The sequence below is a fragment of the Cebus imitator genome, unplaced genomic scaffold, assembly GCF_001604975.1.
Source record: "Cebus imitator isolate Cc_AM_T3 unplaced genomic scaffold, Cebus_imitator-1.0 Scaffold270, whole genome shotgun sequence".
NCBI lineage: Eukaryota > Metazoa > Chordata > Mammalia > Primates > Cebidae > Cebus > Cebus imitator.
In genome coordinates, this window is record NW_016107585.1 from 62,067 (window position 1) to 74,933 (window position 12,867).

Sequence of the window (12,867 nt, forward strand, 5' to 3'; positions counted from 1 at the left end):
AAAAAAAAAAAAAAAAAAAAAAAAAAAAGACTTAATCATGAAGGTGTTTCTGTGGCCAGTCATGTTTTTGAAGCATATCTCATGTTAATTTCTAGAACAGAAGAAACACATGTATTCTTGTGTATAAATCCAGTCCATGGAAGACACAATCTCGTTGTCCCTCCTTATTTCTGGGCCCAGACAACCAGTAATCACTATTCCCAGTGAGGATTGGCTGCAACTCGACAGCCGCGTTCGTCTCTTCTCACCGTCAAAGCTGCTGAGACCCCAGGCTTGACATTTGAAAGAAACCCATGTCTGTGAATCACTTGCAGAGCACTCAAGATTGTGGAGGAATCACTCAAGAAAAGGAGATAGGTGATGGGATGTAGCTGCTGATGATTCCTATTTTACTGAATGTCTAGTAGGGCAAGAATCTGAAAAACAAGAAAGTGCGTCATGCAGGAGGACCTGGGAAAGAGATAATGCATTCTCCTCCCAATTCACAGGGATAAAGATTGGGATTCAGTTGGGAGGAGTAACTGAGGAAAGGGGTCACTCTAAATCGTGTGTGTTTTAGGTCCTTTTTCTATTAAGGAGGAATGGATTATCAAAGCCTTAACATTACATTGTATTCTGTCAGGTGAATTGCTATGGTTTGAGTATGGTGTGTCCTCACCCAAACTCATATTGAATTTTTTCTTTTTTTTTGAGATTGAGTCTGGCTCTGTTGCCCAGGATGGAGTGCAGTGGTGGGATCTCTGCTCACTGTAACCTCTGCCTCCCGGGTTCAAGTGATTCTCCTGCCTCAGCCTCCCCAGTAGCTGGGATTATAGACATGTACCATCATGTCCAGCTAATTTTTTTTTTTGACAGGGTTTCACCATGTTGGCCAAGATGGTCTTGATCTCCTGACCTTGTGATCCACCTGCCTTGGCCTCCCAAAGTGCTGGGATTACAGGCGTGAGCTACCGTGCCCAGCATTTTTGTATTTTTATTAGAGATGAGGTTTCACCATGTTGGCCAGGCTGGTCTTGAACTCCCAACCTCAGGTGATCCACCTGCCTCGGCCTTCCAAAGTGCTGGGATTACAGGTGTGAGCCACTGATCCCGGCCTCACATTGAAATTTAATTGCCATTGTAACAGTATAAAGATGTGGGACCTTTACAAGTTGATTAGGCAATGAGGACTCTGCCCTACTGAATGGGTTAATGCTCTTGTTATGGGAGTGGGTTCCTTAGAAAGGGACATATTCAGCACCCTCTTGCTCTCTCTCTCACCTTCCACCATGTGATGATGTGGCACAAAGGCCCTCATCAAATGCTAGCTCCTTGTTCTTGGACTTCCTAACCTCTAGAGCAGTAAAAAAATTAATCCCTGTTTTTTGCAAATGACCCAGTCTCTGCTATTCTGTTATAGCAGTACAGCCTTTTTGGCAGCAGGGGCTGGTTTTGTGGAAGACAATTTTTCCACAGACCCGGCAGTGGTGGGGTGGTGCAGGGGGCAAGGATAGTTTCAGGATGAAACTATTCCACCTTGGATTATCAGGCATTACTTAGTTTTTTTTTTTTTTTTTTAGACAGGGTCTTGCTCTGTTGCCCAGGCTGGAGTGCAGTGGCACAATCTCAGCTCACTGCAACCTCCTCCTCCCCGGTTCAAGCAATTCTCCTGCCTCAGCCTCCCAAGTAGCTGGCATTACAGGTACCTACCACCACACCCAGCTAATTTTTGTATTTTCAGTAGAGACGGGGTTTCACCATATTGGCCAGGCTTCTCTCGAGCTCCTGACTTTGTGATCTGCTCACCTCAGCCTCCCAAAGTGTTGGGATTATAGGCATGGGCCATCGTGCCTAGCCTACTTAGATTCTTATAAGGAGCATGCAGCCTAGATCCCTTGCATGTGCAGTTCACAATAGGGTTCGAGTTCCTATGAGAATCTAATGCTGCTGCTGATCTGACAGGAGGCCTCAGGCAGTAATGCTTGCTCGCCTGCCACTCACCTCCTGCTGTGGGGCCCACTCCCTAACAGGCCATGGACCAGTACCAGTCAGTGGCCTGGAAGTTGGGGACCCTCGTTTAGAGAATTAAAAAGATGGAATTTAACATTTAGCTCACTAAGAGCACATCTCTTAAGCCAAAGTAAAGCAATTATCCATGTGGTTCAGGCAAAAGTTCCGTATAATTTTAGGTAAATGGAGGGATTTTTCTGGTTGTAAATCAGAGACAATTTTTCTCTCAGAGCCCAAAGGGTCACAAAAATTAGAATAATTAGGCTAGAAGACCTCTTAGGGACTTTTTTTTTTTCTGGTTGAAGAATATTATGATGTATTTGTTTAATACCCTGCATACTTTTAGACTCATGTTGAACAAAAATAATAAACTCTCAAAAACCATGACTCACTTGGCTGCCTTAGTGGTAAAGCATATCTTGTCTTACTAGGGTCCCTTTAAAAATGAGATGAAAGGAACTAGGAAAGGAATAAGAATATTGTGGCATTCTTTCCAAAGTAATTGTGTTGAAGTCTCATCAGAGTTTTCAGTTTTCCCACAATGTGTATTTTAACACTTAAAAGTACATTAAAAAATAGGAGAATCACTTTAATTCAATAATTTTATTTTCAGAACACTTAATATTTTTCAAATCTACTTGATAAATAATTTAATAAATATAACATAAATAAATATAAGTTAGTTCAGATACATTCATGATCACAAAGTTATATAAATAAATATTTTATAATAAATTATGCTTACATGTTTGTTTCTACAAACACTTTGGTACAGAAATAGCTTATAAATCCTTGCTCTTCTATTAAAGTGAATGAAAAACATTTTCAGGATGGACATTTTCCCTCCTTAGCAATTTGTTTATGAAAACTTAAAAACAATTTATCCACAGTAAATGTGAAATATACTTGATCAGAGGTATCATGTGAATGTAATAGTCCCATCCTTCAAATTTTGGTGGTACACTATTGTAAATATAAGCATGAGAATTCCTATAGGAGATTAAGTAGGGCCCAGTCAAGACTCCCCCTCCCTAGTTCTTAATCCACATCCTTATCAAAATTTCTTCATTTCAAATTCTTATAAAAATGGCAATGGTCTGGAGGGACGTCGCTTTTTAGGAAGCGTTCAGATAGCTCATCACTCTATCAATGGTCACTGCCCGAATTCTGAAAGCATGAAGAAGTATGCAGAGCTTGGTTTTAGTTCTATAAAAATCCGGTTCTTCAAGGGAGGATTTTTGTGGCGCCGTCTCACTGTTGAAATTCAGGGCCTAGGAGAATGAACAGTAAGTGTGACCTACATAGTATTCCAAAATTAAAATATTCATTTATAAAAATGTGTGAAGCCAGTACATGTCTCAAAGCCTGCAACTCAGTCCCTCATTCCACTCCTAAATCCAGCCCAAATCTATTGTCAGGCAGGTCGCCAGGCAGAGCTAGAGAAAAGAAATACTCCTTTACAAACACATGCATCTTCAATGAGCTCTGAAAAGACCCTTAAAACTATTTAGGAAAAGAATCATCAGTGGGAGTTGTGTTTTAGAAAGGAACAGTTCCTTTAAAATGACATCTGTTGCAATATCTAATTAAATATATATATGTTACATTAGAAAGCCACTTCTGTTTAGCACAGGGAGGTGATGGATTGCTACCGATCAGAACTCAGTAACAGGCCTGTTTACTGAAGACATGCCATTTGCGTCAGATAAATAAACCTGGCAATGGATTTCCCAAGTTTAGCACTTTGATTTGACAATGCAATATAAAACCTTATATTTGCACTCTTGATGAATAAATACTTTCATATGTTCCTCACAAAAAGCCTGAAAGAAAGCTAGAATAGATAAAGTCACCCCATTTTATACAGGAGGAAACTGAGGCACAGAGAGGTTAAGTGACTTGGGCATAGTTGTCTGGTTGCTGGTAGAACTGATTCTAACACCCAAATCCCTCAACTCTTGGTCTTAAAAATAAAAGAGCCGCTACAGCTCTCCAGATGGTAACATTCTTTGATACTTGCATAAAGCTCATTGCCTTTCAAACAAGTAATCTGGCAAACACACACACACACACACACACACATACAAGAAAAGAATAAATCGGTTACTTTCCAGACAATGATTTCTGCCACTATATTTTTATTCCATGTCCTAGTCACCAAGGCAATCACCCTCTCTTATGCGAATATGTCTGTTTTATATTTGCACCTTGTAATGGTGATTCAGAACATTACAAAGCAAGCTGTGCCTATGAAAAACATTATAGATGCCCCAGATTATAGGTCATTCTTTTATTTGGTTCACAATGGGTCATAATCAGGCACCAATCCTGCTTGTTTTCCCAGAAATATTTGCAGATATGCATGCTGGCCCCCTGCGTGCATATCCTGGAGCCTTAAGAGGTGAGTGAGAAGGTAAGTGTAGTGAAATCCTCCTGAAGGATTTTAAGAGGCAGAGCCTCAGACAAGTGGTTTAACTCTCTTAAGTTTGGTTCTCTCCTTTGTGCAGACCACATGTGGTTGTTTTGAGGCTGACATAAGAAAATGCACAAAAACATTTACAGAGTGTGGGGCATACCACAGAATCAACACTTTGAAGTCTGGTTTTCTTTTTTTTTTTTTGAGATGGAGTCTTGTTATGTCAGCAGGCTTGAGTGCAGTGGCACTGTCTCAGCTTACTGCAACCTCCACCTCCTGGGTTCAAGTGATTTTCCTACCTCAACCACCTAAGTAGCTGGGACTACAGGCGCACGCCACCATGCCTGGCTAATTTTTGCATTTTTAGTAGAGACGAGGTTTCACCATGTTGTCCAGGATGGTCTCTATCTCTCGACCTTGTGATCTGCCCTCCTCAGCCTCCCAAAGTGCTGGGATTACAGGTGTGAGCCACTGCGCCTGGCCTAGACTTTGCTTTTGTTAATGTAATCTGGAGTCTGCTCTTAATGTGATCTGCTCACATCTGTGCTCCCTATAGAGGGCACCCTCAAGGGTGTCTCCTTGAAAACGTAGGTCTGTTAGGCCTTTACATGAGTGGGAGATGGCCGGGCGCAGTGGATCATGCCTGTAATCCCAGCACTTTGGGAGGCCAAGGCAGGTGTATCACCTGAGGTCGGGAGTTCGAGACCAGCCTGACCAACATGGAGAAACCCCATGGAGAAACCCGTCTCTACTAAAAATACAAAATTAGCCGGGTGTGGTGGTGCATGCCTGCAATCCCAGCTACTCAGGAGGCCAAGGCAAGAGAGTCACTTGAACCTGAGAGGTGGAGGTTGTGGGGAGCTGAGATTGTGCCACTGCACTCCAGGCTAGGCAACAACAGCAACACTCTGTCTCAAAAGGAAAAAAAAAAAAAAAGGTGGGTGGGGGAGTGATTCCAAGCCTCTACTAATCCAGAAAGAGCTGATTTTCCACCTCTTCCTCAAGGACCCTGGCTGAAAAGCATGAAAAAGGTGCTCTCACTGACAGAATGAAGTCTTACCTGCATCAGCTTGTCAATAACTGCCAGCATGTTTTGATCTAGAAAGATCTGCCTCTTAGGATCCATCAGAAGCTTTGCATTCATGGCCTTGAACTCCAGCTGGTACATCTTCAAGTCTTCATAAATACTACTAAGGCACAGGGCCTGGGTGACATGACAAGATGGGGAAGTATCCATTGAGATGGGCTAAAAACATTTCCCCCATTGCATTTGAGGAAAGAGCTGTGTCTTACCATCATAAAAGAGGTCTTTCTGGAGGCCAGGCAACTCCCATTCTAGAAGAAAAAATAATCAGACATCAGTGATATGAATTCATCATATGAGCTGAAAGCTTTCATTGTTTGACTTACAGTTATAAAAGAGGTCTCTCTGGAATTTAGGCAACTCTCATTCTAGAGGAAAAAAAAATCATATATCAAAGTGTTAATTCTTAGTATAAATCTTTCTGACTTTACAGGTAAAACTTTTTTATTATGGTAAAACACATCATAATATTTACCATCTTAACTATTTTTTTTTTAGAGACAGGGTTTCACCATGTTGAGGCTGGTCTCCAACTCCTGACCTATGGTGATCCACCCGCCTCGGCCTCCCAAAGTGCTGGGACTATAGGCGTGAGCTACCACGCCCAGCCCATCTTAACTATTTTTAAGTGTTAAGTATATTCATATAAAAAAAAAAAAAAAAAAACACAACTGTGTTTTTATAATTTTTCTCCCAAACTTAACTTCTGAAGTAGGACCAGTTAAAGTCTCATCATGATGGATACCAGGAACGTGAATTTTTAGAAGCAGGTGAGATTTAATGCACGGCTTTTAACCACACTACATGCTTTGGGAGGAAAATCCCCTATACCTTGGTTAATTCCAGTGGTAAACAGGCTTCCACTGTGCTGGTTTTATCTTTTGTGATATCTTCATGATCAGTCTCTTCAGAAGTGCAAGGGTAAAATTTTAGAGTTTGTCTGGCCTATAAGAAATGAAAAAGAAACTCAGTTTATAACATTGATAAGGCACCTGGCACCCTGCAAGGCTGATACCCCAGGGTGCCAGGCAGGCTCCAGCTGGTTGCCCTTGACCTCTGTCTCTTTGACCGGCAAGAAATTCAGGTTCCTCATAACACAAAAGGAAATAGATTCCTTACATTCTGTCTCTCACCCTCCCCTCCCTGTGCTTGGGACGTTTCTCTGGATGACATATTTTTTCATTATGTAAACACAATAAATCATGTCAACAGCCTATGCTAACCAGCCTCCATACCACACTGTGACACTTGCTTCTGGCGAAAACTGTTTCTTCTTTTACTAAAGTGATTTTGTTCTATGAATACCTATTTAAAGTATCACTTCAAAAGGGGGGACAGTTAAGGTCACAGCTTGTTGGATATAATAAACATGCAAACCCTTAAGACAAGCTGAGACTTAATTTGCAGTGCACACAGGCACATACACATACACATACACATACACATACACATACACATACACATACACATACACAGAGATGTCATCTTAAAAGGGTGTTAGAAACCGTTGGGTAAAATCATGAAATGTATCTTAGGAAATAAAGGACTTTATGATTGAAGATTATGATCATTTTTCCATTTAACAGCCTGATGGGTGCCAGGCTCTCCATTAGGTACTAAGAACGTGACAGAGAAGGAAACCATGTATACCATCCTGGATTCCAAGTTTAGCTGCTGAGACAGACAAGTGCCCAAATGACCAGGAGGCACCAGCAGGCGAGATATGCTGAGAAGGGCATGAAGCTTTGGAGGAGGAGCAGGAAGGGAAGTGAAGTTTCCTAGAGATGGTACATCTGCATTAAGAGGAGGAAAACTGGCCAGGCGCGGTGGCTCACGCCTGTAATCCCAGCACTTTGGGAGGCCGAGGCAGGCTATCACGAGGTCAGGAGTTTGAGACCAGCCTGGCCAATGTGGTAAAACCCCGTCTCTACTAAAAATACAAAAGTTAGTCGGGCGTGGTGGCACTGCCTGTAGTCCCAGCTCCTTGGGAGGCTAAGGCAGGAGAATCGCTTGAACCTGGAAGGTGGAGGTTACAGTGAGCCAAGATTGTGCCATTGCACTCCAGCCTGGGCAACAGAGTGAGGCTCTGTCTCAAAAAAAAGTAAAATGTTGACAATGGAGGAGGGAGATTCCAGACAGAGGTGAAACATGATGAAAAACATGAAACAGCATGAGCCAAGAAGCAAGGCCTGAAAATGCAGAATACATTTGGGCACAAGTAGTAAAATCCCTTTCTGTGGTAGGTAGACCAATTTCCCATCTCCAAAGACATCCACCTCCCAATCCCTGGAACTTAGTAATGTGCTATGTGACTTGACAAAGAGGAATTAAGGTGCAGATGATATTCAATTTGCTAATCAGCTGATCTAAGAGTAGAGAGATGATTCTGGATTATCTGGGTGAATCCATGGTAAGCAGTGTCCTCAAAAGTAGAAGCAGGTAGAAGTTCAGTCCAGAGGGAGCAGCATGAGAAAGACTCAACCAGACATTGCTGATATGGACAATGGAAGGGGCCACAAGTGAAGGAATGTGGCAGCCTCTATACCTGACAAAGCAAGGCAATAGATTCTCCCCAAGAGCCTCCAGAAGAGGGCTACAGCTCTGTTGACACATTGATTTTAGCACAGTAGGACCCATTTTGGACTTCTGATGCCCAGAGCTACAAGATAATACATTTGTGTCATTTAAACCCACTACATTTGTAGTAATTTGTGACAGCAGCAGTAGGAAATGAATACATTATTCCTGGAGATGTTTAAACAGACCTGTACAACCCCACTATTCTGAGCAGGTTAAAAAGAGATTTGGAGGTGTGAGTCCAGTGTTGTTCTTCAGGTCTTTTTAAGAGAAGCTAGAAATTTGAAATCTTAATTGAAATGTGTGGTTTTTGAATGGCATCAAAATAAAAAATAAACGTAAAGCCCAAACTCTACAAACCTGGATATGGTCTGTGGGTTGGATACTGTCTGTGAATCACAAGCATCTACCTCCTTTGTTTTCTACTGCAGCAAATTTGATAAATAAATGATGCACAAAACATAAAATCGATTTCTATAATCTTTTGACCCTTAGGACTGTATCTGGAAGCAGAGGCATCAGCTTTTGCACACAATACATCTATATGAATTGGAGCATGTACAGTTTACCCATTTTGAACCTTTCTTCAGGAAACAAAGCAGTTTTCACATAAGCCCTGTGTCCAATTAAGATTAATTGAATTATGAGGAACAATGCACAGCCCATTATGAAAGATTAAAAGGGAAAAAGAGCCCTTTAAGAAGGCTTGGTGGCACTGAGCTTATTTTAAGATATTCATAAGGCAACAAGCTAGAAAATACTCAAGAAAAATTTCCTAGTGAGCAGACAGGCAGAGCACATCTTTTAAAACACTAGCCTTTAGCCTTTGCAGCAATAACTATTGGAGCAGTTTTTAAAGGAAATGTTTTTTGCATTAAAATATGAAACCTAAAAAAAAAATGAACAGAGCTGTAAACAAAATTAGGTAACTCTTCCCTAGAAAATGAGGGCTACATGTGTGCCGTCACAGTCCTCCCCGAGACGTGTTGCTCCGAGGAGGACCTGTGTCACCAAGTAGAAGCTGGTGGGCAGCAGGAGGGACAAGGCTATTTCATCTTCGTACTCCCTGCCCCCACAACACAGAGTATGCTATTTCTGGGATTGATCAGTGGTGTCAGAGAAACCGTGTGGACCTGACACAATTCTTTCTCTGTTGACAGGCTACAGGAACACTGTAAATATCCACTTTACTCTGTGTAGACACAGCCAAAATCACCATCATTATAATTTATTACTACTCTTACTTTCTCTGGAGACACAATTTCACCAGGACTCTTTAATACTTGGGCCATTTGTAAAGTTCCCTCTCCTGCTGTTGATAGCTACTAATGAACTTCCACAATTTCTCTGCAGTTCCATCAGGTGCCAGAGGATAGGACCAGAGGATAGGACCAGAGGCTCCTTCCTCAGGGAGGGTGCAGGTGCACAGTGAAAAGGACAGGAAAAGCTCACCTTCTGGAGCATGTTGCTGACAGCCCTTAGCAGGGTTTGGGAGTGGTGAAGGCACGGGAACATTCTTGGGCCTGGGGTGGCCACGGGGAGATTTCTGGCCAAGCTGAGGCAGTCCAGGAGGACCAGAGCGGCCACAAGGAGGAGGCCTGGAAGGGAAGGGACGGGGCAGGAAGAGGAGCTTCAGCCTGGATGGGCTGCCTGCACCACCTTTCCTCCATTCTGGCCACCTTCGCCCATCCATTTCTGCCTGGCACCACCTCATCCAAAGACATCCTCCCTCCACCCGTTTCCAATACTTTTCCTTCAACACCTGAAAGATGACTTGAGGACTCGAGTTATCACTAAGCACCACTCTATTCTAGGGCTAGAAGCCAGCTCCCTGTGAGGGTCTGGGGATGAGCTTGGACATGGGTGTTGAACACTATGCTCACCCAGAGAAAGCCTCCATGTTTTGATCAGGGAAACCCAGACCAGGTGTGGCTACGTCAGACTTGGGACCCAGTGTTTTAAAAAGAGGGGTGAGAGAGCCTGACTTTTTTGTTGTTGTTTTTATAAGACGGAGTCTTGCTCTGTGGCCCGGGCTGGAGTGTAGTGGCATGATCTCGGCTGATTGCAACCTCTGCTTCCCTGGTTCAAGCAATTCTCCCTGCTCAGCCGCCTGAGTAGATGGGATTACAGGCACCCACCACCACACTCTGCTAATTTTCATATTTTTTTAGTAGAGACAGGTTTTTGCCATGTTGGCCAGGCCCGTCTTGAACTCCTGGCCTCAGGTGATGCGCCCGCCTGGGCTTCCCAAAGTGCCGGGATTACCGGCATGAGCCATTCACCTGGCCAAGCCTGACTTTAGGGCTGGCTAGGATCTGCCTTCTACTTGTAGCTAAGGGACCCTAGGCAGGAAGGCAGGAAATCTCCCACGCTGGGCCTCAGTTTCTCCTCTATGAGTGGGCATAATGATAGCTCATCAGGCTGTTTGGAGATGAAAAGAGACTTGCCTGTTCAGCGCATGGTGAGACCCCTATTTATTCCTCTTTACAGGAGACGGCTGCTGCTGCTCCCGTCTCTCCTTGGGCAGACCCGAGTTTCTACCCCCTCTTCCCAGGCAGCCGCCCCTCCGCACCGAGCGAGCGGGAGCCCGGGCCGGCTGGGTACTCACTGCGCGCTGGGCACATGCTGGGCCGGCACTGCAGGGACACTGGGCGAGCCGCTGGATGCAGACCTGTGGCCGCGGCAGGTGAGGTCGGTGGCTGCAAGGCTGACCCAGGAGGCCACAATTTTATAACTGTCTCGAGACGCGGCAGGACTTTCCCGGGACTCTGGTCTCTTGCTTTCTCTCTCTGTGTCTACATCAGCTTCTCGGTGACACGTGCGGCCCGGCCGGCCCGCGGGGTTTGCGGCGCTTTCGGATTAACTCCCGGGTGCCCGGCCGCAGCCGTTTTGGGACGGCCCCGCCACCTCCAGCTCCGCCCAAAGTGGAAGCGAAATTTTCGCAGTTACTGCGCGGGGTCCACAGGCGGGCGGGACACCCCGCCCACCACCCTGGGCCCCGGCCTCTGCCCGACGCCCCTGGTCCCAGCCACCCGCCCCGCAGCCGTGCAGCGCCCCCTGCTGCCGCAGTGAGAGGAGTGCCACCCGCTGTCCATGCCCTGCGTAGGGATGGGTCCTAACCACGACCTCCCTCCGGCCTAGTTCTGGAAGGGGCGGGCAAATCGTTCGTTCATCATTCGTTCCTTCAGGTGGCCCACTGGATGTCAGGCCGACGTTGCGCCGGGCGCAGAACACCCAGGGAGAACAGGACCCTTAGGGGCACTGTCACACTAAATCAGACTCAATGCGTTTTGTTCACGGGTCTTTTCTGAGACCTGAAAACGGATGAGAGCTGGCTGTGTGGGAAAGAACGATGGGATAAATGCACAGGGTCCTGGGAGGAAAGATCTAGAGAAAGAGTCCACACTCAGCTGGAGCAACGGGGTCCAGGAGGCAGCAAACGCTCCCAGGGGCCCTAACCTGAGTGTTAAAAACAAACAGGCATTAGACAGCTTCCAGCAGGATGGCATGCCTGGTCTAGCCAGGGGAAACAGGGATCAGAGCCCAGTCATGGAGGGTTGAGAGAGGTGGGGGTCTGGGTGTCCTTGCAGAGTGTGAGGCTGGAGAGCAGGATGGGGCCCTGCCATGAGGGCAGGGAGTGCCATACTAAGGAGTATACCGTCTGTGCTGAGAGTAGTGGGGAGTCGTCCTGGTTTTTTGTTTGTTTTTGAGATGGAGTCTCACTCTGCCACCCAGGCTGGAGTGCAATGGCATGGTCTCAGCTCACTGCAACCTCTGCCTCCCAGGTTCAAGCGATTCTCCTGCCTCAGCCTCCAGAGTAGCTGGGATTACAGGCACGTGCCACCACACCTGGCTAATGTTTGTATTTTTTTTTAGTAGAGACAGGATTTCACCATGGTGACCAGGCTGGTCTTGAACTCCTGACCTCATAATCTGCCTGCCTTGGCCTCCCAAAGTGCTGGGATTACAGGCGTGAGCCACTGCCTGGTTTTCTCTGGTTTTCCTAGGGAGATGTGGCGGAATTTTCATGATGGGAGGATCCTTCAGCCACAATGTGAAGGATGGATCCAGGGGTCAGAAGTGAAGCAGAGGAACCCTTGACAAGGTGAGCCAAGTCCTTATTCAGTATGGAGAACACAGGGTAGGCAGGAGGGACTCTCAGGGGGCCTGTGAGCCAAGACTTGGTAACTCCTCAGAAGAAAGGGAGATGAAGGCCCTGAGAATGGGGAATGGAGGTTGTTCTAGCTCCCGCAGCCCGGATTACTGTATAAGAGGACTGAGTTTGGAGGAGATGGTGAGAAGTTCCATTTTGGATGTGCTGTGTTTGAGGTTCCTGTGGGACTTTTTAGTTCACTTATTTTTCCCTCAGGCGTTAGTCACCCTGGGCGTGGGTAGCGGGGAAAATGTGTTTGGTCTCTGACTTGGAGCTTCCAAAGGGCTTGACTACACCCAGGCTCCAGGACCCAATAACTGGAGCTGCCTTTTGGGTGGCTCATCTGCTTGAAGCTGATGAAGCACCACCATAGGCAGTATTAGGCATGTGTAAAATAAGAGAGATGGCTGATCTCTAAGGCTCCTTCTAATGCTGTCCGTGAATTCCCCCATGGGGACACAGAACAATCCATTGTCAGAAACAATTGCATTTAGCAGTTTGTGTGAAGCAAATGACAGCTACAGAGCTGTGTTGTGGCCACAGGGGTTTAGGTGGAGTTGAATGTATTTACAGTCAGGATGAAGACAAGTGTATCACACCTGAGCTGTTTCTCCCCTGGAAGGGCCATCTCCTATTGAAAAGTAATTT

At 45.4% G+C, this 12,867-nt stretch overlaps 1 protein-coding gene across 1 annotated transcript; it reads right to left on the reverse strand.

Annotated features, from left to right (window-relative positions):
- Nucleotides 1–2,686: 2,686 nt before the first annotated feature.
- IL12A (interleukin 12A) lies at nt 2,687–11,091 on the reverse strand. Its single transcript, XM_017500800.2, has 7 exons — nt 10,675–11,091; nt 9,519–9,664; nt 6,321–6,434; nt 5,816–5,857; nt 5,699–5,740; nt 5,466–5,609; nt 2,687–3,260 (listed from the first exon to the last, which is right to left on the reverse strand). Exons 1-7 carry the CDS (start codon nt 10,688–10,690, stop codon nt 3,105–3,107), a joined length of 660 nt encoding a protein of 219 aa, XP_017356289.2. The 5' UTR covers nt 10,691–11,091; the 3' UTR covers nt 2,687–3,104.
- Between the last annotated feature and the right edge of the window lie 1,776 nt (nt 11,092–12,867).

What these genes read in the sequence shown, in the direction of transcription:
- IL12A (XM_017500800.2), bottom strand. An exon ending in TCAGCAACATGCTCCAGAAG is followed by an intron (nt 6,435 to 9,518) that starts GTGAGCTTTTCC and finishes CATTTCTTATAG; the next exon opens with GCCAGACAAACTCTAAAATT. An exon ending in GAGAGACCTCTTTTATAACT is followed by an intron (nt 5,741 to 5,815) that starts GTAAGTCAAACA and finishes TTTTTCTTCTAG; the next exon opens with AATGGGAGTTGCCTGGCCTC.